This window comes from Dermacentor albipictus, chromosome 1, assembly GCF_038994185.2.
Source record: "Dermacentor albipictus isolate Rhodes 1998 colony chromosome 1, USDA_Dalb.pri_finalv2, whole genome shotgun sequence".
Lineage (NCBI taxonomy): Eukaryota > Metazoa > Arthropoda > Arachnida > Ixodida > Ixodidae > Dermacentor > Dermacentor albipictus.
The window spans coordinates 171,302,697-171,327,805 of NC_091821.1; the positions used below are offsets into that span (position 1 = coordinate 171,302,697).

At 44.1% G+C, this 25,109-nt stretch overlaps 1 protein-coding gene across 3 annotated transcripts in view; it reads left to right on the forward strand.

Moving 5' to 3' along the window:
* LOC135905747 (pre-mRNA-splicing factor 38B) overlaps positions 1-25,109 on the forward strand; it is a 52,166-nt gene that overhangs the window by 8,488 nt on the left and 18,569 nt on the right. For all 3 annotated transcript variants that reach the window (XM_065436764.2, XM_065436766.2, XM_065436765.2), the window contains one exon: positions 11,242-11,302. In XM_065436764.2, the coding sequence (XP_065292836.1) occupies positions 11,242-11,302 (61 nt within the window). The remainder of the gene's footprint in view (positions 1-11,241; positions 11,303-25,109) is intronic.

Consider the following 25,109-nt stretch of genomic DNA (forward strand, 5'->3'; position numbering starts at 1 on the left):
CTCGCATAATGATCGTACTCGTGAAATGATCGCACCCCTGAATTTTGTCGTCAGAATTCGATTTTTTAAATTTCCCGTGTAATGACCACACCCCGAACTTGCCGCAGGGATGTGTCATGTGCCAAGTCTAGCTAATAATGATCACGCTTACCAACTGTTGAATGCTACGCGAACGACTCTTGAAGACAAACCAAGCGGTCTGCACGCACCTAACATTCTTAAGCATATGCCCCATTTCATTCCTTTCATAACTTTCCGCACTTCCATGACAAAAAAAAAGCTACAACCAAGCTTGCCTTTATTATGTGTAGGCTTTATAATGGTTGTGGTCAACAACAACAAAAAGGCGCCTTTCGATTCTTCTCGTCTGCACTCGTGGGCACGCAGAAAATCGTGAGCGGCAACAATAGCACCCATGTTTACACCGATACATTAGAAGTGTACCCTATTAATACGCCAATGCTTGTAACACGGCTAAGATATTCGCCCACCCTTAGCGGTAACGTGCCGTATTAGGATAGTAGTGAAGACAAATACCGCAGTTTCCGCAGCATGCCCGCCATGTCTCTATGTCACTGGCAGCTAAGCACGCCCATCAGTTTCTGTCCCCTCAAAGTGGACATGGCTACGTTATTGCCGCAAACTTGCCGATATTAACGATATTATTCATTATTGATAGGGAAGAAACTGTTCCGATGCATGTAATGTACTCGCGAGAAAAAAAAAAAAAAGTCGCGTTCGGCGCATTCGTCTTGCTTCGCCAGCCGCCATTTTGGTTTTGGTGTCCCGCACTACATACAGCGGCAGCCGCCTTTTTTTTTTACCTGTTGTCATCCCGCAGCAAACGCGGGATGAAAAAATTGTTTTTTTTTCTTTTTTGCGGAAAGTTTAACCCACGTAATGATCACACCCCTGAATTTGCGTCAATTTTATTTTACAAAAAAGTGTGATCATTATGCGAGTAGATACGGTATATGCTCTTTCCTAGTTGGTTTACATTGCAGCCATCATGGCTTCTTTCTTTTTTAAGCCTGGACTCTAGAAATGCTTAGTGTTAAACAAGCTTTAGCCATTTGGCTTTAAAGCCCCAGCCGTACTCTAGAAACAACACACGCAGCTTGCTGCTAGTCAGTGGTGGTAAAACGCTGCTGCGACAGTGAAGTAACGGCATGAAAATCTTGCCTCCTCTCTTTTACTTTGCATGTAGGTGCGAGATGTCGCATGCTTTTACCTTTCTTTGATGACAGATCAGTGCTGTGCTTACGTTCTTCGGCCTTGATTCTCAACACGAGTCATGCAAGATCACGACGACATTGTTGCCGCTGTGATCATAAACATGTTGGTGTGCTTCATTCTGTGGTGGTGTCGCCGTGTTCGAAATACGAGAATGGGGTACTGGGTGTTGCCTCCGTCTTGTACAGAATCAAATATGGCGCACTGTCCCCAAAAACCTTTCCATTGGGACATCTCCATTTAGACTCATCATTGTAAAAACAGTCGCAAACCATGACAACAAAAACAAGCGCGAATGAGAGCTGACGCGAGGCAGCGATAGTGCGAAACAAGTCGTCTGGCTGACACCAGGCGAGAGTGCAAATCGAGCGAAAGAACAAGTCTGCATGACACCAGTTTCCTGCACACACGTCACTGGGTTGCTCTCATTGGGTTTCTCCGTCCACGGCACGAAAGAGCTGCCGCACAACAGCTTCCGCAGCGCATGTTTTGCTGCTGCCGCATGCATTTTTGCTCTAGTGAGGTCAGGACTTAACGTGACGAGTACCTTTGGGGGAACCCAGACACTAGTAATCCTTCATTATGTGAATTGGGGTCAGCAACATCGTTACAATGGGAAAGTCGACATTGAAAATCCACATGAACGTGAAGCATGTGTGCAATTCAGTGGTTGCTTTGTTGTGAAGAATTGCAGCTAGGAATATCGTTATATTAACACGATAGCATTAAGGGCCCCATGTCCGAGAAATTCCGGCGTCGGATGTCGTTTCAGCAAAAAGATTTTCGAACTGCCCATACCCAGGCCCTCCATGTGGCGCAAGGAAGCTACTGAACTAATTTAATTTCTCAAGCTGAAATACGTAGAAAAATCGTAAAGTACGACTTACACACAACCTACAGACATGATAGCGTCGGATTGTAATTTGACTATACGAGAAAACGTAATTCTGTTACGCGAAAACTCAAAGAAACCCCTTTTCCAGCACTCTTACCATTCACAGACCGACCATGGCGTCCGCCATTTGCATGCGCCGGCGCGTGAGCTTCTCGAGGGCCACGGAGCAGCGCGTTCGGTTCCTTGCAGTACTTCCAGATGGCGCTCGCCTCTGCCACTTAGCAGCCCACGCAAGAGGCCGCGTTTCTACCAGAGAGCCCGCCTTGTTGCATAGTGTTCGCAGCCAATGTTTCCCGGTAAACATTTCGGTTACGTTCGCTCCAGTTGCCAGGAAGCATAAGAAGTGGTCTGGAATCTTTGAATGCTATCACGTTCCACTTTTAAAGGTGAAGCTTAAGTGTCCTCCAAAAAGAAAGAGAAAATAAACTTTATTAAAAAGAACGGTCTGGCAGTTTTTTTGGTTGTGATGGCCTCAGGTGGCGGCTCGAAGTCCTTGGGCTCTGGCGGCATCTTCGGCTTGCAGGACGGCCCAGAGCCGGTCCTCCCAGCGGCGGCGATGCTGATAAAGAAGGTCCCTGGTGGCCCCCGCAGCCGTGGCGGCATAGGGAAGAAGCGAGCTCGAGGCTTCCTGTACGCTTTAACGAGCGTGATTATGGACGCATTGCGAATGGCGGCGGTTTCAGTACCGTTGTTGCCTCCATATTTTTTTAGTTTATGCATATGACTGAACTTTGTTTCAACTTCTTTGAATATTGGTCTTCAGCAACCTGGAAAGTCTTGGATTTTGCATTGGTTGTTCTGTATGAACCCTGCATCTATTATTTTCTTTTTTCATCACTTGTTGTGCAGTTCCTAGCTTCCTTTCATATTTCTGTTACCCTGCATATTGTGGCCTGGTAGGTTAGGACTGGCACAGACCACTGGTAATACATTTGAACCCCGCAATAACGAAATCGTCGGGGACAGCAATATTTTTCATTCTCGCGAAAATTTCGTTATTGCAAAAATGAGAGAAGGCAGACAAAAAAAGGTACTACATAACAGAGGGCTCACGTTTTATTGAAAAAAATTCGGTATCTAAGTCTGCCATCCACGGCCTCAGAGGAGTTTTAATGCTCAATCCTCACAACTCAAAATATGTTGCATGGTGTCGAGTGCGTCGAGCACATCTCGCAGGCTCGCTTGCTTGGTCGTGGTTTCGTCGCCATCATCGGTCGTCAGAGCCGCGCACACTGCTGACTATGGCGTCATCCTTTAGTTCCTTGTGGAGGACCAAGTCATCGTTGACAGACAGGAAGTCGTGTAGACACAAGCCGTTTGGCATGGTTTTATCCACACACTGAAGCGCATCGCATGCCTTGCTCAGTGTGGAAAATTCACACAAGTCAGCAGATACACTTCCACCTTCTTCTGCAGGTTGCTCAGACTCTTGACGATGCAGCTGATGCCTGCTGGTTATTAAAGCCCGCATGTTGGGAGCAGTTTTTGATCACGCTCGCTTTTGTTGTCATCCATGCTGCAGCAACCATCTCTACGGCCATGAAAAGGTCCACCTCCGTCGTGCGTTTGTACTCTATGTTCAGCAGCATCTGCTGAATAAGCCATTTATGGTATGCACACTTCAAGCTTCTAATGACCCCTTGGTCGAGAGGCTGAAGGACCGAGGTGCACTTCGCTGGGAAAAATACCAGTTGGACATTCGTAAAAGTGGCATCAACACAATGGGCAGTGCAGTTGTCCACAAAAAGGCACACGGACCTGCCTGCTCTTCACATGCTCACGTTGAAGGCTTCCAACCAGGTGGCGAAGATAGCGCACATCATCCACGATTTTTGGTTGGCCATGTATGCAACGGACAGCCTGCCATGCACCTTAAAACTCCGTGGCTTTTTGCTCCTGCCAATGATGAGGAGTGGACACTTATCGGAGCCGTCCATGTTCGCGCAGAGAATTATCACGGGTTGCCTATCACAGCAACAGGAACATTAAAGACATGTTAGTGCACGCAAAAGTCAGCCAACATCATTCTCCCCGTAAAAAAAGCATGTTGTCACCCCAGGTGCAAAACCTGCAGACACCTTCAGAGTGACATTAAAATTAAAAGCACCACAAATAGTTGCACACACGAAGTGAAATCTGGCTTCACTTGTACAAGTTCGGATGTGATTTATATGCTTGAATGTTCCTTCTGTAAGAAACAATATATCGCTATATATATATCGATTTACACTCTTGCCGCTAACACACCTTCGCTTGTTTACACACCCACGACGAGGAAAGCATATGTCGCCTTGAAGAAGAATTCACTTGTTGAAACGTTGGCTCCAGCTTTCACCTTGTTCTGGTTTTGCTCATCGTTTAGATCGTTGCTCATCATTGAAACAGTGAGAGTTCTTGCTGTTATCCTTGACAAACGCCTAAAATACCACTGTCATGTCGGTTCATTACTGCACAAAGTGTCGTTTGGTATTCATGTTCTCATCAGAACACGGGCATATTTTGCGTCACATATTTTTCTTTGTTATATCATGCATATATAAGTAGCCATTTAACATACTGTTTGTCTACATAGGGAAACACATACCCTACTCACTTCAAGCCTTTAGAACGCCTTCAAAACCAAGCATTGAAACTCGTGGTATTAAGACCGCTGCACTGCCATTCCTTGCCTATTTACCTAGATATTAGTATTCTATCCCTTCGGTACTTCTTTCATTACAAGTTATCACTTCTCATCTTTTGCTTAGTTCATCTTGACATACCTACGGATGTCCTTTCTTTGTGTCACATTGTTAATTCGTACATCACTAGGTTTTATGAACAGAATAACCTTGTTTTACCCAAAATCACATTTAATTATGGTAAGTTTACCCTCAGGTTCGGTGGTATAACTGTTTAGAATGCAGTTCCTGCAGACATTAAGATTACCTCTTCGTTGTAATCCTTTAAAGAAAAATTAAAAATAAAATTCTTAGGAGAGCTGCTTGCACTGTGATCTTTCTCTTCCTTTTTCTGTTTTTTTTTTTTTTTTTCCTGCAGACACGTGTTTTCTTGTATCTTTGTTGCAATTTCTACTATGTGTAAATTTCCTCACCCTTATCGTTTATATTCATTTTAAGCAAATGCTTTCGTGTTGTTATAAATTCCTGATAAACAATCCTGATAATCTGTATTTATGCCTCTGTTAGCTTATCATAATTAAATAACTTTTTTTATTAGCACAGTTCTTTATTTTACTGTTTTATATTTTTATTTTGTATTTATATAACAATATGCTCTTTATCATCATGTGCTCTCTATCATCATTTTTTGAATGCATCTAACTGCTTGTTATACCATTATCATATATGCATTGAGGAACAGGAGGTCCCCCGGACAGTTCTACTTTGGGACCTCCTAATGTACTACTGGAGATGTATGCTTGTTTTCTCTTGCACTACAAATGAACTTCAAACCCCTCGGGATTGGCGGATAGCATGTGCTGCTGTGAACATCTCGGCCAAGTTTTGCAGTCACGTGCAGCGCATGGAGCTCGCGAGCAGAGTATAGGGTCCTTTCTCTCAAATGCTCTTTTCAACTGAAGCCTGCTTCTCATTCTTTTCTGGCGGCTTTATTTTGTAATACAGTAAAAGCTCGTTAATTCGAACCGCAAGGGGAAGCCGCTTCAGTTCGAATTAACGAAGGTTCGAACTAACGAAAGTGAAGGAGAGCAACAGTACACTGCGATTTGGAAGCAGTAGGGCATGTCAGAAATTTGGCGTGTCAGAAAGTGATGGCATGTGCCGCGGGCACATGCCATCTTCAAGTCGAAGCTCTGGGTCCGACTGTGCCACACCACCGATGTCCACCGAAACGAACGTTAGCCGAGGCTTAACACTATCACAATGATTTGCGACGGCCGATACCTCCTAAGCTGAAAACAGAGGTGCATAACCGATGAAGACTGCCGAGACAAAGACGCTGAACATGTGAAGGTGGCGAAGGCCCTGATTCGTTGGTTCTTGATTGCAAGCGCAGCTGCCACGTACTTGATTCGCTGTGTTTTGGCGCTTGCCGTGCCATCTCCGCACAACATTAGCAGCTGTACAAGATTTGCAAAGCCTCAGAGATTCGCAACGGGCAAGAAGTCTTGGAGGTTACGTAGAACGGAGAGGCGGCAGCCGCCACTGCCTTCTGGCTGACCCCGCGCCTTGTGTGTAGGCAGTAGGCACTTTTCTCTGGCCGTGTGCCAGGTGAGCATAGTTCGAATTATCCGTGAGGGAACCTTCTCGCGTTCGAATTAACGGACTTTTTTATACATAGACTTCTGTGGAGCTTGGCCGGACCAAATCGTACTGTTCGAATTATCCGTAAATTCGAATTATTGAAGAACGAATTAACGAGCTTTCACTGTATAGCAGATTCCCTTATGCAGCTGCTATTGGCCAACAGCTGATGTCAATCAAGAAGGTTGTTTGGATCAGTGCACTTCCACCTACTGCTACTGTGTATATTTATTGACAAAGTTTAATAATGAGGCTGAAGTCAGCAAAAATCTGCTTTCGAATTTCATTAATAATTATGTGCTTCCAGAAGAAGCCAACTATTGTCTGCTCATGCTGGCCGTGGCCGCCCATGTAGCAATTAAACTTTGGCCACCGTGCTTATCGGTGCTGTAGTTGGGTCTCGGTAATTTTGACTAGTTTTAATGCTCAACTAGCATTGAACCCTGCTAAACTTAAGGCTAGACGACATTCACTCATCGCCGCTACTGGTTACATGCCTTGGCAGACTAATTGATAGTGTTTCAAAATCAGCAAGTTGAATGTGGCTACTATCTGTCGCTCAAGCTGGTGAATACCCACCGCAGTGGCTTAGTGGCTATGGTGTGCTGCTAAGCAACAGGTCACAGGATTAAATCCAGGCCGCGGTTTCCACATTATGATGGGGCATAATGCGAAAATTCCCCTGTCTCATGCATAGGAAGCACAATAAAGATTCCCCTGATGATCAAAATCAATCCGGAGTCCCCCACTACAGCGCGCCTCATAATGAAATCGTGATTTTGACATGCAGACTGCCTCGTATCACAGCCAGAAGAGCATATGAACACGAGCGTGCACTCAAGCCCTATCATGCACAAAGCAAGCGCTGCGCATATGCACCACAGTCACATGTAGCTGCAGACTGCTATGTAGCATAGATACCGCGGCCGCCACGATGAGTCCACTGGCTAAGCACATTGCAGCTCACAGAGGACAATCGCGTTTCACTTACGTTTTGCGTGTTGTACACGCCAATATCCGAAGTAGTGGCATCTACGTTAACATCCAAAATCAAATTTGAACTGTGCATCATGGTAACATTCAGTAGGTAGAGCATTGCGGGTGCGCCTCACTCCGCCGTAGCCTTTGCAGTGCAAGGCATTGAAGGAGCAGAAGCACTGCGAAGGGCATGTTAACTCCACTTCTGCTGAACACATTAAATTACTTTTGGGGCAAAGTATATCTGAAATAGCCTAATTTACCTTAAAATGCATTTCCCCACTTCGATAAAGAGTGGTTCAGGGCCCCTTTAAAGGCATCATTAACCAGAATCGGCTTAGATAGCCCCTGTTTTGACTTTGGTACAACTAGTTATTGTGCATTATGATTCGCTGGTTGTGATATATTTTCTTGTGTATATTCTGGGCATTTTCACAAATTTTTCTTCTTTCCTTCTTACACTGTAAAGCGAAATATATGCTAAACACTGATAGCTTTTTGTTTGTCAGATTTAAGCTTGCTCTTGAAGCAGAAGCAGCAGAAGTTTTACTAAACAACATGCATCGCTTATTTAACAAAAGTACTGGCTAAAAAATATGCGCTGTTGTGTAAACTAACAAGTATACAAAATGGGTAGATCACTTGTCTCTAAAATCTACCAAATACTGCCTTATTGTAGCATAGGTGTGCTTAATGTGAGTGGTAAGTGTAGTATCCTGTTGACATGACCTCTCTAGAGTCTGTGTGATAAGTTTTCAAGCATAGTTTTTACATGCATTATAAAACTATTCATCATTACTATTTCCCAATAATAAATGGGGACGTAAAACACCAGGAGCTGATTTTGTATTTTCATGCCAGTGGTGCTAATGCTCTACAGCATTTGTCCTCTTCTTGCTTACAAAAGCTCTGTCCTCGGTAAAAGTAAGGCTTCAGATATTTCAGACTACTTGTCTATCACTTCTACTTTGCTTGCTTTGGACATGCTTGCTCTTAGTGTCCTTTAAAATTATCAGCCTAATATCGTCATCCCACTAGCAACTGGGAAGTCTCTTTAGATAAGGCAACCACAAATCTGAAGGCTGTTGCTGTCTTTGTGATATATCTCAATAATGCATTTGACGTTTTCACCTATGAAAGGTATTTCTCACTGTAATCTGAAATTTATATCACTCCTTACTGAGACATGAAAAATATAGGCTGACATAGCTTTCAGGTCAGCTACATTGATTTTTGTGATATTAAAATTTTTTTTTAAATATTAAAAATGGTTTAGATAATTGTGCATGTAGTCATGTAAGAAATATTTTCTCAACCCTCAGCCAAAAAGGCTGTTGGATAAGTCGATTTTTTTTTTTTTTTTCGTGCTGTGGTGTCAACCCTCGTGTTTTTCACTTCTTATTTCGAAAAGCTTTTTCACCGGACTACGGATATGTCGAAATCTCTACTTCAAAAATACCAGGGAAAAGGCAATGGGGCAGTGTCGGCAGCATTGCTTGCACTCGCTTTTCACCCGACAGCAGCTCGCTAGCAGAGCCAGACACCTCGCCGGGCCATGCTCCCCGCTTATCTTTCCTACTTTCTTTCTGTCTATCCCCACTTGCACTTGCTTGCTTAGCTGCTCGGTGCCACTTTGTTGTGGCCTCACACAGCAACGGTGAGCTGGGAAACAGTATTCTCTTTCTCTTTATTTAGAATGCTGCCAGTCATGCATCAATGTGGTCACAGCATATTAATGAGGACCTTAAGCAAGATGTTCGCCACTTTTTTAAGCAAGCACGATCAGCTCACGCTCAGTGCCTAAAAGAAGCCAGCATACCCACAGCGTTTCAGTAAGATTTCAACTTGAAAAGGATGCTCACTTCACACTTGCACTGCGGCTAGGCCTAATTGCAAAGTCGCTTTTGGGTGTCTGCTAAAGGCATGGCAGTTGCGCTTTTCTGCAGTTCAGTTCCAGTTTTCAGAGTGAAATTGTCCGGAATTCATTACTATGCAGAAACATCAGCATTTTAGACTGGAGTAAAATTTACAAGAGCACCAATTTGCCTATCTTGCAATGCATTTGGCACTGCCAACTAATGTCCCACGGATAACAGGTACCCAGTATTCCACCGTGCTCTCTGCCTCCGTTCACCTCCTTTCTTCTTCATGACTTTCCAAGGTACTCTCCTCTATTTCTTCCTTCCCTGGGTGTTGGCGTCAAATATTTGCGCTCTGCGGGGCTGAGGTCAAGAAACAAATTTGTCAAGAGCACTTTCAGCTATCAAAATATAATGACCAGATGGTGCGCTTTCACTGTGGTCACTGCTTCATGTGGTGCATCATTGCGGCAAGTTTTTTTTATTGCGACTGCAATCAGAAAAGATGTGATAAGCCCATTTCCAGGTGTGGAAAGTTCTCGTGTTTATGAATTTACCCGGCACAATTTCACTGCGGGAGATAAATGTGATAACAGTTAACAGTATACCATTTCATCCGCGTCGTAGTGGCATAGTGGCTTGTAATGAAGCTTGCGGGTACTAATCTAACCTGAGTAGAAAACAATAATAAATGCCAGTCGACTACTGCATTTATGACAATCATTTGAATAAAATTGCATTTGTTTTAAGTTTGAGTTCCAGAACAAAACAAAAGTGTACTGATAATCCTGGAGGCCTGAGGTGTGCCCCTTACCAATTTTATGGCACTACTGATGCCAGTCACCCACTTAGGTGGTGTAGTATGTGATACACACCTGAAAGCTCTATTTGCAGCTGGGGATGTTAGCCTGCTAGCAGGACTCATATGATGTATAGCATGCCACGACACAGGCCGAAACACTCCATAAATTAAAGTTCATGAACCCAGACAAGATACAAAAACACGCTCAAGCAAGCAAAGCTTTACATCAAATTTTCTCTCGGTGATATTCTTAATTCACACAAACGTGAGGCAGTTTACAGCTTTTGAGTTTTTTTTTTATGAATAAATGTACATTTAATAAACGTATACCGTTGTACAAAATCGAATTGTCTAACAGCTGCTACAATGACACTGGCACTCACAGTAGGAAATTAATATTTCATGAAAATAGGCAGGGGACATGCGGTACTTGCTAGCGTACGCACATACTCAGTGCCGTGTGGATAACAGCGGAAGTGCACGCATATCTCTACAACAAACAAATTAGTCAACAGACAGAAAACCCACCATGCCTCTACACGCCACTCCGTGCTTGGGCCGCTGCAGGTGACGCAGCTCTGTGTACTAGTAACATGTTTCCGCGCCATTTATGCTTTGCACCACAAAGCAGCACGCTCGCCGGTACACACGTTGGAACACTTTATCAGGCGAGTCAGTGCTCCTGTTTATCTTACTTCGGGGTTTTCGATGTCTAGAACCGGTTGAACTCGGATGACTTGCTTCAAATATTCCATTAGGATCACTCATACCGACTCTGTGCCAAGCCTGCTGTTTTAGCATAGTGCCAGTAACGCTGTTGCTTGTAGACACCGATGTCTCCAGTGCTGATGCCCACTAAAGTGACCAAGAATATTACTGGCGGCATTTTTGCAAGGCTCTATGTGACCTATGCACGGCCAGTGGGTTTCTGTTTTCATTATTTCACTTATCTTGGAATGTTCTACAGTTCTTGCAGCTTCGAGTTCTCTTTAGCACCAATTTTACACCTCTGATGTTTGGTGCTTACACTGAATATAGGCTGTGATGCAAATTGTTATCCTACTTTTATGGGGTCTGTGCATGTGTGTAGATGTTTGTTTGTTTGTTTGTTTGTTTATTTACTTATTTATGATACCTCAATGCCCTTGTGAGGTACACTGTGCTTATCAGAAAATCTTGCCATCTGCTCAAAATTGCACTCTTTTTCAGGTTCACACAGCCACCTGCCGACCTTATTGATTGGTATGAACCGTACCTTGATGATGAAGAGGTATGTAGATGTGTTGTAAACATAGTGTTTCTAGGTTTTGCTGGTTCTTAACATGCACATGAGCTTATTGTGTGAAATCTGTTGCAAACCTTACTGCTGCCTCAACAAAACACCCTTGCTACTCCCTGGGGGAGTACGCTACAAACAAAAATACAATGTATCTTGGCCTTCCTAGTAAAGAATTATGAAAGATAAAACATCTCATTGCACAGTCATGTCTGCATACAAACTTATTGTATGCTGCAATGCAGTTTACCAGAAAGCTAAAATTGCACTGACATGCAAATACACTAAGAGCCTGCTCCCCCAGGTGGTCTTTCCTTTTATAGACGTTTGATGTAATATAAAAGACAATCGTTCCCTTTTCCCCTTTTCTTTTCTCCCCCTCTCTCTCTCTTTTTTTTTTGCTGCTGTTGCTGCTGCTGGTATCATTCACCTTGAGTTTGCTTTTTTTTTGGTATGTCGCTATATTTACTTGGTATAAGCCAAGTCCAAGTGTAGGTCAGTCCTTTTTAAATTTGAATCTCAACAAGAATGGGTGGTAGTGGTGTACACATCTTTATTTAAGATTCAAATATTCAAAAATGGGGGGGAAAAGGCGAGATGAAAAGTTTAACATAACCAAGTTTGGTCTTGCATGCATATAAAAAGACGAATGAACTTAGTATTTAAGTGATTTAAGCAATTAAAATGCACAGCTCCTGGTGGATATACGGCAGAATCTCGGCTTACAAATCTCTCGTTATAATGTAAAAGATTCACATTATCCAGGGCATTTGAAATTAATATGTTAAGGCAGCAGAAATGGATTCATGGAAATTTATTCACATCTTGGAAAGATCCAGCCCAATCACTGACTGATTTTTTGGACACACCATGTACCACAAGAATGTACAAATAATCACGCCTTCTGAAGAAAGGAATGCAGAAGCAATTCGAGAGACAGGCTATGTTAAGCCTTTCAGTGTTCTCCACTCTCTCCAATCGGGTGTGCGCAAAAACAAAACGTTGATGAGCTCCAAGGTAGTTCCGCCATATCCTGTATATTTCTAAAAGTGTATTTTCTCGTCTCTCTGGGTTTGCACAGTCTAGGTTTTTGTTTGCGTGCTGCACAACACAACCTTCTGTGGGCGTGGTTGCGCCGCACAGAGTGCACATTTGCAGAGGAGAAGGGTGTCACCTGAACTATGTGTACCGCTACCACAGCCATTCTCTGTTCAAGTATTTGTACTTTAGCACAAGGTCACCACTCTTGCATGTTTCTGCCATCTGTTGTACATTTATAGTTCTTCTCTTTACCGTGATAGCGCCAGCGCTATCGCGGAAGCGTGCGCGTTGGAATGAAACTAAGTAGGAAATATAAAACTATGCTAGGAAAGTGATGACCATACTAAGGGTGGATTTGCCATTATCAAAGTCATTTTTTTGCTCTGCGTAACCGAAAATAAACCGTTGAGTTCATTTTATAATATTGGAGCAAAAAACCCAATACTGGGAGTGTGTCACCTCTGAAAAAAACCTGACACTCAAAGGGTTAAATACTCTTGCTCAATCTTGAACTTCAGCTCACTATCTTGTTACATGTTGTCAATGCAGTCAACACCCATTACAGGGGACTGTAACGATCCAGTGGGAAAGGTCCCTATATCTGAAGTCCGTTCTATCTAAAATTAGGACTGGGGTATGTTGTGAAATGGGGGAACTTCGCATATATATCTGTCTAGTGTTTGAATGTTCAAACCCAGAGGCAAGTGCAAAAATACTGTAAAGCTGAAAATAAAGAAAGCGGATTTCCAGTAACAGCACAAACACATTATCAGCACAGTGCCTCGCTGTTTGCTGTTATATAGATGCTTGCTGCCAACAAATGGCAGTTTCCCCACACAACGGCAAGAATTTTCTGTTTGGGGAGAAAATAGGTTCAAACTATATTTCTGCTGTTGCAGCCAGCTCCTGGCCATGCTGGGTGCCTGATTGTGTCATCACTGTCAACTCAAACATCGGCTGCAATTCGTCTTTCACGTGAAATTATGGTAAATTGAATTAACTGGTGTCTTAATTTTATTTTACATGACAACCACTGTCAAACCTCTAGCAGGAGCAGCAGCTGCGGTATGAGGCAAGTTCAAATTGAAGCTAACATCTAGTGGCTGCCACACTGCACGTGCAACAGCTGGACCGCATCGTGCGTTTCTAAGCCTTAATGTCGTCGATAGCAGCCTATCTTCTTTTTTTTTTTTTGTGAATGGATTAGATGAGAAGATAAAGCGTCCTCAAAAAGACGCATTTTGCAATCTTTTACACACCATTCACCTTGGCTTCTCTGAAGTGAAGCGGGCTGGGCCTAATGGCACCCATGGCGCTGAGCCGACAGCAGCGGGCCACAGTGAGCCACTTTCTGGTCATACGAAAAAGTCGGCATTAGCCAGCAGGGTGTCGAGCAGCGCGTCACTGAGGAAAGCTTGCCACTACAGTCGAACCTGGCTATAATGAACTCGCAAAAAAACGTCTATCAGTTCGATATAGAGCATAATTCAATATAAGCCTGCTAAATAATTGGATGTCATAAAAGCACATACCATATATAAAATCACTTTATTGATGAAACTAGCTTAGTTTCCCATGAAATAGTCCTGTATTTTCTTCTGCTCGGAAAATTTCGCTGCCTGCGATGCACGCACTTCTCCACATTGTCTAAGGAGTCGGATCAGCTGAAGCCACCATTTTCCACTTTCGCGCAGAAGCACCGGACTAGTGCGAGTACACCAATCACCTCGGAGGATATGGGCAAAGGACCGTCGTTGCTTTCCTTATTGTGCCCACTTTCACTTGTGCTCGGTACGATGTCGGCAGTGTAGTCTTCGTTTTCGGGCTCTCCCGTGGTTGCAACACCATCATTTGCAATCACAAACTCGTCCACCGTTGATTCGTCAACAGCTTCCGGAAATTCTGACAGCTCGCTCCAAACTTCGGCAACTGCTTCGTTGCATTCGTCAGAATTTACAATCATCACCGAGCACGCGCAAGCCGGCACGGCTGAAGCAATTTCGGATGAACCACTTGTACACAGCTGTGCGTACGCGTCAGGCGCCATGTGCACCGGGTCGCGAGTTTGGCCGCTTTAGCCCTAATCTCCCCCGTATTCTTCAAGATCGTGCTGAGAGTGTTCCTCGGAATATTGCACGCTGCGGGGACATCCGAATTCTCACCGTGTTCAACTCGATTTATGATTCACAAGCACAGATATCTCATGTTTATGCACACTAAGAAATAGTGTTGTCCAACCTGGCGGCACCCATGGCTCCCGCTTCAGCGGGAATTCTCGCGATGGCTACGTTCTCACTCGCATTGATTGCCAGAAACTGTTGAAATGAGCTTTCGCTTTCTCTAAACTCACCTGAAGCTTTAGTTATAGGAGCATAGTGTGTCCAGTTTGTGAGATCGTTCGGCGATTCCGGCACCCATAGGCCTAACGAGATGCATCCGAGATGTGTGGTGGTTAGAGGAGTAGGTGTGGCTACCGACCTGTCTGGAACGTAGGTCACATCATGATGCAAAAAGCGGCGCTGCACTCAGTACAACTAGCAAACATTCGCTTTAACACAAACTGAGCGGCAAAAAGGCAGCACGCACAAAGGTATGAGCCACTATGAATGCCTCCCTCCCCTACCCCTGGCGCCATGTGCACGACTGAAGACTGCACGTTTCCTTCCCGGTTTCCTCTTTTGTACGTGGGAGATTGAGCCACGATCGTCGTTACCCCTCGGGCACAGTTGTGCAATATGCAGTTGCTGCCAGAGTACAATGCCGCCGTCTGTCCCCTTTCTTAACCCCTTGGTGGGGCCTTTTGCACAACCAAAGACAGTGCGTGAGATTGAGCCATGATCATCAACCTCCCTCGCATGCTTTCACTCACACCTACAGCATGCCACAACAACGGCAAATAGGTGCCTGGAGTGTCCATATAATTGCTCTTGCAATAAAAGTAGGAGACACTGTACGCTTTGGCATCTGACACATCGTCGGACACAGTCACACTTGCCGAACGCCATATCAGACGCTGACTCGTACCGTATGTCTCCTACTTCACGGCAGCACGTTCACAGTGCAATCGTTATGCAAGAACAAGAAACACACTTCTTTATTGGAAAAGTGAGTGCTGCATTCATTACATGATTGCATTCATTATGCAAGTAAATACAGTACCATATGTAGCCGAGTCAGGCAAATTGTCTTGTTACAGCTTTAGTGGCCAAACAGCACTCAAAAAGCTGGCATAGCAGAATTTTGTCCAGTGTCACAGTATTTGTGACATTGTGCATGCAGATTGTGTCAGCAAGATCAAGTGAGACACATTGCAAAATTGCAGTGTGTGGTCACCTATCAAATAATTCTGGAAGCTGTAAAAGTGGGTGGATTCACTTTCCAAAATGTCCTTGGACATCACGGCTGACCCTAGAATTACTACATTCAGTAGCGTTCCAGGTGCCATGTATTGCTTTTTATCGATGCTGCACTGGTCATCAACTTTTGTGGCTTGATACTTATGAGCATGACCGTAGCCCAATGCACAAACCCATTAACACTTGCGCAACAGTGAGTAGGATTTTGCAGCTTGATATTCACAGAATGCAGATAGCATCAATATCGGTTGTTTCATTTGTGATGCATGGGTGCACAGGGTCATAGGGAGTAATATGGTATGAATGCAAACCAAACTGACAGACTGGCCCATTTGCTGGGTCATCTGGTGAAAGCGCCAATGAATAACAGCATAGTTGGGTCATTCAAAGTGCCTCGAAAACAATGAAAGTACTGGCCAACTGCATGTTCTGGCTTCCTCTTGCATGTTATTGCTGGTGGTCATGGCTCTTCGATTCATATCTTCAAGAATGGTGCGGAAGAGCTTCCATGTTGCCTAAAATTCTGAACATAAAAAAAAAATTCTAATTAAAATTTCGAATTTTACAACTTCGTATCATCCTGAAATTTTTATCAGCCGCGATGTTCCCCGAGATTCTACTGCAAACTTTTCACTGTGGGTTTATCATATTAGTTAGGGCACAACAAGCTGGGGTTTAATTTTTAGCAGTGACAGAAATTGCATTACACGTAGAACTTCTCCGAAAGCTCCAGTTTGTTAACTTGTTAGACTTCTTTTCTTTTGTATTCTTTTAGAAATTTCAGTGAAAGATGAATAACTGTGAGGAAGTTGTTTACAATTGTTACATGATATTGCACTGCATATTGTAATATAGAAAATTTATTGGTTAGGCTTAATTGTTAGTGAAACCTCGTTAAACCGTAGTTGGCCGGAGCTCGGAAAAAGTATGTACCAAACGGTAGTACTGCTTAGCCGAAATAGCATGAGGTCGCCCACTTACCTCTCAAAAACGAAACTCGGAGAGAGTGATGAAAGGGGAAAAAAACATGCAGTATTTATTTACATCGCGCGACAAAAGTGCTATTCTCGTTTAATGCTGTGGCAGCCTAGCAGCAATGACAGCAGCCTCAAACTTACTGAAGCTGTGAGCCAGCTTTTCAACCAGCCCCCTCTTCTCAACAAGCACTCTCATTGCACATTCCTCGTTGGCGTTACATATTCTCCATGCACGGGCGCGGTAGCGTTGCGGAAGTCATGGGGCACCTTTTCATTGTGGGGTACTGTTCTTGTCGCGACGATTGCATTTGTGCAGCTTCTGCCACTGTCAGGCCTGAATTGCTCGTGCTATCGCTTTCTGTGTCATCCTTATCACTCTGTCTAGGCGACAACAGCCTAGGCGACACTTCGGCAAAACAGAGGCAGCGATGGTGAAAAGTCAAACCTCGCAGCCGACATCTATTCGCGGTCGCAGCAGTGCTGCCGAGCAACTTCTTCACATCCCAAATGCCACACACCGTAGTCAACAGCAGACCCATGTTGCGTGCCAGCGCCAACTTCGTGTCGCGTTCGACAGCACGAACGATGTCTAAATTTTCTATGCTGAGCACCCGGCATATTTTTTATCCGAGCTTCAGCATGACGCGGGTCCTCGCTTGCCCGACGCCACAGCGCTCTCTGGGCAGGGTTGCCAGGTCCAAGCTGTGAAACGTAGCCAAAAAATCTTGGAAAGTAACCAGAAAAGTAGCCAATTTTGGCCAGATGCGTAAATGTAGCCAAAGAAGTAGCCACATTATGGAAAAACGTTGCATTTTCATTTATTGTGTAACTCTGAAGACATTATCATAGCCAACACTTCAAGCTGCTTTTAGTAAATGTACGAACATACAAAAAAAATATTATGAAATGTGTATAAATGACTACAGCTAACAGCGCTTTGATCAGCATGTAGTATGACTAGAATATTATCACAAATCAGAGTCGCAGCTGCAGTTCAGGTGTAAATGTTTGAGTTAATCTTTGCAATAATTTCTGGAGGAATGTCAAAGCTCGAGGCATCCTTGAGCAATCGCTTTCGCGATTATTTACGTGCGATTCTGCATATTGGCATCGGACGCGTCGCAGGACGTTTGTTACACTGTGCAAAGTGAGATGCCCATTCGCGTGAAATCTCGAAAAAGTTATCGTATTCCCGAATACAGCTGTATATTTTCAAGCTGGCAACACGCAAATGGACCAACTACGCCAAGAGCGTGCCGCCACACTGGCTGCTGCCATGCTGGTAGCATGTTTACATTTATCCCGTGGCCAGCTTTCCAAGTGTTCGATTTTGCAAACTTCAGGCAGCTTCTGGTTGTCTTAGGATCCCAGCTCACGTGACTTCCTGTCGGGACTGGAACTAGCTGGCTGGCGTCTGGCTGCCAGTGGGCTGCCAGAACTCCAAAAATCTAAGAAGCCCAATGTGTAGCAGGCCCCATGCAAAACGTGAATGCGAAGATGGAACATGCTATGACGTCACTAGTGTGAAATCCTTTGCATGAAATGAAAGCACCCGAATCAGATTGACGATGATGATGGACCAGCTTGAAAAGATTTGAAGTGCTGTGGTTGTGCGTTGGCCTAAATATTTGCTAATGTTGTGGCATAATATGAGCCACACAAGTTTCTATCCAATTTTTACAATAGTCAAGCTATTTCAAAAGTAGCCAAGTAGCCAAGGCATTTTTTTTTCCCGCCAACAGCCTAAAAATGTAGCCAATTTGGCCCAAAGTAGCCAAATCTGGCAACCCTGTCCCTGGGACGGCATCAAAATGATGTTGATGTTGATGTGGCTTCATGCACAAACGCACAGGGTGCTTGGAGGCCGTTGTTCAGATCTCTGAGGCTTGTTGTTCTGCCGGGCTACCCGATGGAGACGCCACACCGCCGTGCTTGCACGCTGAAAAGTGGAAACACTACGTGTTTACCAAAATGTACACAATTATCTGGTATGGTTTATGCGGATACAAAACACATTATGTTCAATGGCCACTGAGTCGGGGATTTGGCTTTACTACTTTTAAAACGAAACTATTATTTAAGCAAGTACAGCTTAACAAGGTTTTACTGTATATACTTTAATTACATCCAGTACCATTGTGGCACTAGTCTGTAAATAGTAAGGTTAGTTAATCTCTTACCCTGTGCCTATGTGGCATGTGTAAGGGCACCCTGTGCTGTCCTGTGGAAATTAGTGCCACAAGAAGCATCTGTAGTGGCGGTGCAGATATTGTGGCTATGGGAAACCTGTCACATTGCAGGCAGTTACCCATTTACCAGTGCTGCTGTGGCATGCCAGTTGGCTGCTGCACTCTTGTATTGTTTACATTTTTGCCCATTTGGCTGCTTCGTCATAAGCGCTGGCTTGGGTAACAAAAAGTGTTTTGTAGTGCGGAGCTGGGAGGCATCAACCCATGGCAATTCACCGGGAATTAAATTTTTTCTTGAAATTGCACCGAGAGATGAAATAGTAATACAAACTTTAGCTTAAGCTTGTTGTAAGGGTGGATTCAAGAAAAAGATGTAGCCAGATTGTATAGAACTTGTACAGTGCACTGGTGCATGAACTGGTGCACTGGTGTAGAATTGTGCATGAACCATGCTTTCAAGAACTTTTTGTAATGTCTGCATCATGTTTTATCATTGCTAGTGATAGTAGTGACACATTTGGGAAGCCAAATGGTTAACATGTTCAAAGTGGGCAAAGTTTTAGTGGGAAAACTATATTAAGTGGAACATTGTAAATAGAATTCATGCATGCAGCATGTTTTGCGTGCCTATTGAACTGTCCACAAAGCGGCGCACTGGCATTTGGCTTGTGTTGTAAACTGGAGAATAAGAATCGATTTGATATGATTTATGCATGCCAATGCATAAAGAGAAGTCTCTTAATTGGCACCACTCATAAGCTGGAGTTAGTTGTGTGTTTGTATTTTTTCTCTTCTCTTCTTTAGTTTCTATCTGTTAGAAATTATTTACTTTTTTTCTTCAATTTGGGCCATTCACTTTCATGGGCTCTGTGAGAGTGTGACTGCCTATCACGCAACTTAATATTGAAGCTAGCCCCTCTGCATGAGGAGTGATTGCGGTAGACATGTCCCAGGAAAGCCTGCCTCTTGATACATGACACATTTGTTATAAACATTCAGTATTAATGACCCGTCGTGGTTGCTCAGTGGCTATGGTGTTGGGCTGCTGAGCACGAGGTCGCGGGATCGAATCCCGGCCACGGCGGCCGCATTTCGATGGGGGCGAAATGCGAAAACACCCGTGTGCTTAGATTTAGGTGCACGTTAAAGAACCCCAGGTGGTCAAAATTTCCGGAGTCCTCCACTACGGCGTGCCTCATAATCAGAAAGTGGTTTTGGCACGTAAAACCCCAAATATTATTATTATTATTATCAGTATTAATGGTCTGGCATGTGAGGTTCAAAGGGGCCCTGAAACACTTCTTGAACATAGAAAACATTGTTAATCTGTACACGGGGCTTCTGTAAACATGCGAGCCAGATATTGCACTGCATGCAGCAGGGAATTCACAATCTTGTGTCGAAAACAGTGAAAAATCGCTTGCTCTCGCTTCCGCAGTGTCGTCGCAAGCAGCTGGACCCGCCAGTAGCTATTGGCTGATTTCGTGATCGCGAGAAGGTTCTCACTAATGCATAATTGCTGATATTTAGTTGAAGAAATGAAACCTATACCTATATAGTGTTTCTGCAATCTCAAAAAGACACAAAAATAATGTAATCTTGGCACTGCTGGTCTATGCACGACATTTAAGCGTTATGCACATGGCCTTTGAGATGGCAGTAGTGTGCTGCATAGCCTAGTCTACTGCGGCCGCCACAGGATGCCACGACAAGCTCGTTCGCTGCCAACGCACTCAACTTTTGGGCAGGGCTTTGCCCCCTTGGGCTTCCCCCCTGTGTAGTTTCCAGCATGCTAGTGGATACAAAAAGAGAGAACGCCACGTATCAGTGAGATACACTGCTTGAAGGATTCAAAAAGCGTTTTTGCCGCAAGATTCACGAGACGACGCCCTTTAATAGTGAAGCCGTTCCATGTTTAGTTGAAAAAGTGTTTTAGAGCCCCTTTAAGCACAGGCTCATGCTGTTTTGAATGGCAATTTCAATATGACTGTTCCGCTCTTTTATGTGTACAGTATTCTACAGTATATGAGGTGTGTTCAAAAAGTATCAAACCTTTGCTCAGCAGAAATACATTCATTGATTAGGAGATACTAATCCCCTTCAAAGTAGTCGTCTTGGTAATGCACACACTTCTCCCAGCTTTCCCGCCATTGTTTGGAAATACTTTTGGAATGCGTCTTTTAGAATGGTGATCAGCCGCGCCGTTGCATACCGCATGTGATGTCTTCTCTTGACTCAAATCGGGTTCCTTTCAGTGGAATTTCCAGCTTGGGAAATAGCAAAAAGTCGCATGGAGCCATGTTGGGGGAGTAGGGAGCCTGATGAACCATAGGAATAGCTGTCAGTTGGGCATGTTGGTCTTGCTAAGTCTCCGTTTTAGTAGCGCGTTTTTCCATCGTGAACCACAGGAATGTTGTGTTTGGTGAAGAAAGTCTGAATCAGATGCACAGAATGGGCGGGTGCGTTGTCATGATAGAGCTGCCAAGTTTTTGCTACCCAAAGATCCAGTCGTTTGCACCGCACAGCATCACAAAGCAACAGAAGACCTCCTGGTAGTATTCCTTTGTGATGGTTTGGCCTTTTGGTGCGTGTTCATGATGCACCACCCCATGGGAGTTGAAAAAAATGGTCAACATGACCTTGACATTGCTGTGGATCTATCATGCTTTGTTTGGCCTCAGGGATTTTGGATGTTTCCACTGCGATGACTGCATCTTGGTTTCTGGGTCGTACCCATAAACCCATGACTCATCACCTGTGATCACGGTGTCCAGAAAGTTAGGCTTACTGTTTGCGTTGTCCAGCAGGTCCTGTGCAATTTCCAGATGGAGTTGCTTCTGCTCCATTGTTAGCAGTTTCAGTATAAATTTCGGAGAGATTCTCCTCATGCCCAAATCGTTGGTCAACATTGAATGCATTGATCCAATACTTACCCCTATCTTGTTTGGAAATTCTTTGACTGTGATGCGACGGTCCTCCATGACCAAAGTCCGAACTTGCTGAATGAGATTTTCATTTTGGCTTGTTAAGGGTCTTTCTGAGCGCGGTTCACCGTCCACTGATGTGTGGCAATTTTTGAAACAGTTGTACCGCTCCTTTATTCGTGAGGTGCTCATGGCATCGTCCCCGAAAGCCTGTTAAAGCTTGTGAATGGCTTCCACTTGGGCATTGCCAAGCCTTTGCCAAAATTTGATGCAATATCGGTGCTCATGTTGCGACAAGTGCTCGCTACACATTCTCACTCATAGGCCAACTGCGAGCAACGTACGCTTTCTACGGGTGGAAAAAAATTTTCGCATGCATATGAATGTCCACTCCATATCCATTGAAGGAAGCCTCCTGCACTTCATTGATTTACGTGGTAAAGAAGAAGGTTCGATACTTCTTGAACACACCTCGTATACCGGAGCTAGCTGTAAGTGGGTTTATATTTCTTGAAAATAGAAGGCCTAAATATTGATTTATGTAAAGCCTGCACTTCTTCTGCAGGTCTTTTAGCCACCAAAATTTGTAAAATGTTACTGCACATCATATTAATAAACTCTGTGAACAGACAGATCTTGAAAATTGCTAGGTACTTTTTTGTTCTTGATTCTCACAGCTTGCAGCATTTATGAGTCAAAATAGGCACTTTACAAGGCCTATATGGTGGTGTTTGCCCAGCCTGATCAGCAGCAGCAGCAGCAGCAGCAGCAGTGGCGATGTTGCACGCGTAGGCTTCTTTAGGCTTGGCCATGGCAAGCGCGCCCTCCTGAACGAGCTGAAACGGAGGCAAGTCCACCCGGATGGCGGTGGCTGTGCCGGCCAAGCAAGGCAGCCCTGCAGCAAAAGTAACACTCCCCCTTTACGGCGAGTGTAGCTGCTGCTCTTGATGTGCCTCTGCCTCTTTTTTCAGTGGTTCCGGGCTGGCTGCGCCCGCACACCCACACGTGCCTTGCGCTCGAAATCGGGCAAGTACACCTGATGGGAGGCAACACAGCAGTGGGGCATTTCTTTAGCGAGGCTTGCCAATAAGGGATATGATGGAAGGCAGCTGGAGAGAGTTGGGAGAACAGGTTTTTGGAACAGTTGGCCAGGCCACTAAGCAATGTCTGCTTGCCAAGGGAGAGGGTGCATGTGTATATTGAAGAAGGAAGGGTTTTATGCATCCTGTGGTAGCCAGTGGTGTTGTTGTTGCAGGTTTTTGCAAGTTCTGCTAGCTTGGCCCATGGGCCTGCATTTTGAAATTGTAACCAGAAAGGATGCGTATGCACGAAGATTGCTATTCGATTCCCTCGCAAAGTTGGGAATTACTACATTTGAGTTCAGCTTTTGATGGTAGCTGAACTGCTTTGCTGGGCTATGCCACTGTTATGAAGCCTCTGATACTGAACTCATTTCTGTTCTATTCAAGAATTTTAATATGAATTAGAAGCATACTTGTCACAGTGCTTATAGTGTCTGCTTTATGCATGTGTGGAATAATTGGTAAACTATGGAAGGCTAGGCATCCATTATCAATAGACTGAGGTGTGTGGCTTGGTGCTACGTAGTCCTGGATTTCGAAGTGTTTGTTTAAATGTTTGTTAGACCATCTTGCAGCAGGGTTTTTTTTTTTTTTTTTATCTGCGAGGAATTGTGCTTGTGTTGACAGGCTCATGTAAACTTGCATTTCCGAAGAGACTCTACCAAACTATCGAACTGGAAACAATAAAATATTTTTGCAAGAACCGGAACTGCCCCAGAACAGTTCAATTTTTTTTTTTTTTTTTTAGATCCGGAACAAAATATAAAATGATTTTTTATTCAGGTTGGCCACCTTCTTGCGTGCTTGTGGTCCATGCTATGGTGGCTAGAAGGGGCAGTGTGATGAGCTGGAGCAAGGAACTGCTCAAAATGGCAATGAAACATGGCATCTCAATTGGGGGCCACTGTGTGCACACGTAGCGCGTTCACCCAATGCAGCTGTGCACATGTATAGGCACAGCTACAGCTGAATGCGGGGGCCACCTTTTCGTCCTTTTTTATTTTTATTTTTTGAAATTTTATAATTTTCACATGCATTGCACACATACATACTTTCATTCATTTGCCAAGCCTTGCATATGCGTGCGAAAAGAGCGAGAAGCGTTGTGATGACAGCCGGGAGCGCGTTGTATTTGCAATGTGTCAGTGACTGACGTCAGGAATGTCTGACACACGGAGGACCCCCCCCCCCTTTATTTTCCGTCACTACGCATCAGATTGAGTAAAGCTGAGTAGTAGGTAAAATGCTGTTATTCCTGTTTTAGTTGAAACCTATACTGCAATGGCGTCATCCACAACTGAAGAATTTCATAACTTCAATCTTGCATTTGGCAATGCTTTGTGACAAATATTGTTTTGCACCACCCAGACCAATTGACAAGCAAAATAAGTGTATCATATAAAAGAAAAGGCAAGCTGAAGTTGTCACAATCAGCCCTAAATAGCTGTCCCACAGAAATAGAATGGTCATCCATTGTTGATGCAATTAAGTGATTGTTGCATGGTGCAGTTATTTCATTTTGCCTTTTTACATTTATTTTTCTTGTGTGCGTGTTAATCCTTTTTTCTCGCATTAACTTATTCTGTGTTCTGTAATAGCGCCCAGTTCATTTCATTGGTCATGTACATGTGTGATATATACGGCAAAACCTTTTCCAGATTAAACGGTGTTAGCATATCCGCACTGTTGCTCACCTTTGCTGTGCTCCTAATTTTTGCCATGTACAGCAGCTGTAATATGGAATGCTGTAATTTAAATGAAAATATGTGGCCTTACGTGGCAAAACCATGAGCTAATTGTCAGGCATGCCGTATCGGGAGCTCTGTATTGGACCACCTGGGGCTCTTTAATGTGCACCCAATGCACGGTACAGAGCGTTTTTGCATTCCACCATCAGAACATGGTTGCCGTGCTGGAATTGAACCCGCGACCTTGAGCTCAGAAGCGCAACACCGTAGCAACTATAGGCTATCGTGGCAGGTAACGTGGAATAATCTCTGAAAGTCAGCAGCACCAGTTTACACAAGTTTCTTTTTCACAGTTTCTTTCATTCCCTTCTGCATGATATTTCGGCGCATATGGAAACATGGGACGGCATCCTTTGTCAGGTGCGGCTGACTGATCGTGTGGTATTTCCACAACTTCACCATTGATTATGGATGAGGGCTTTTTTTATTAATGTTAGCTACTTCGAAGTGATGCTTGCTAATGAAGCAGTTGTGAGTTCTATGC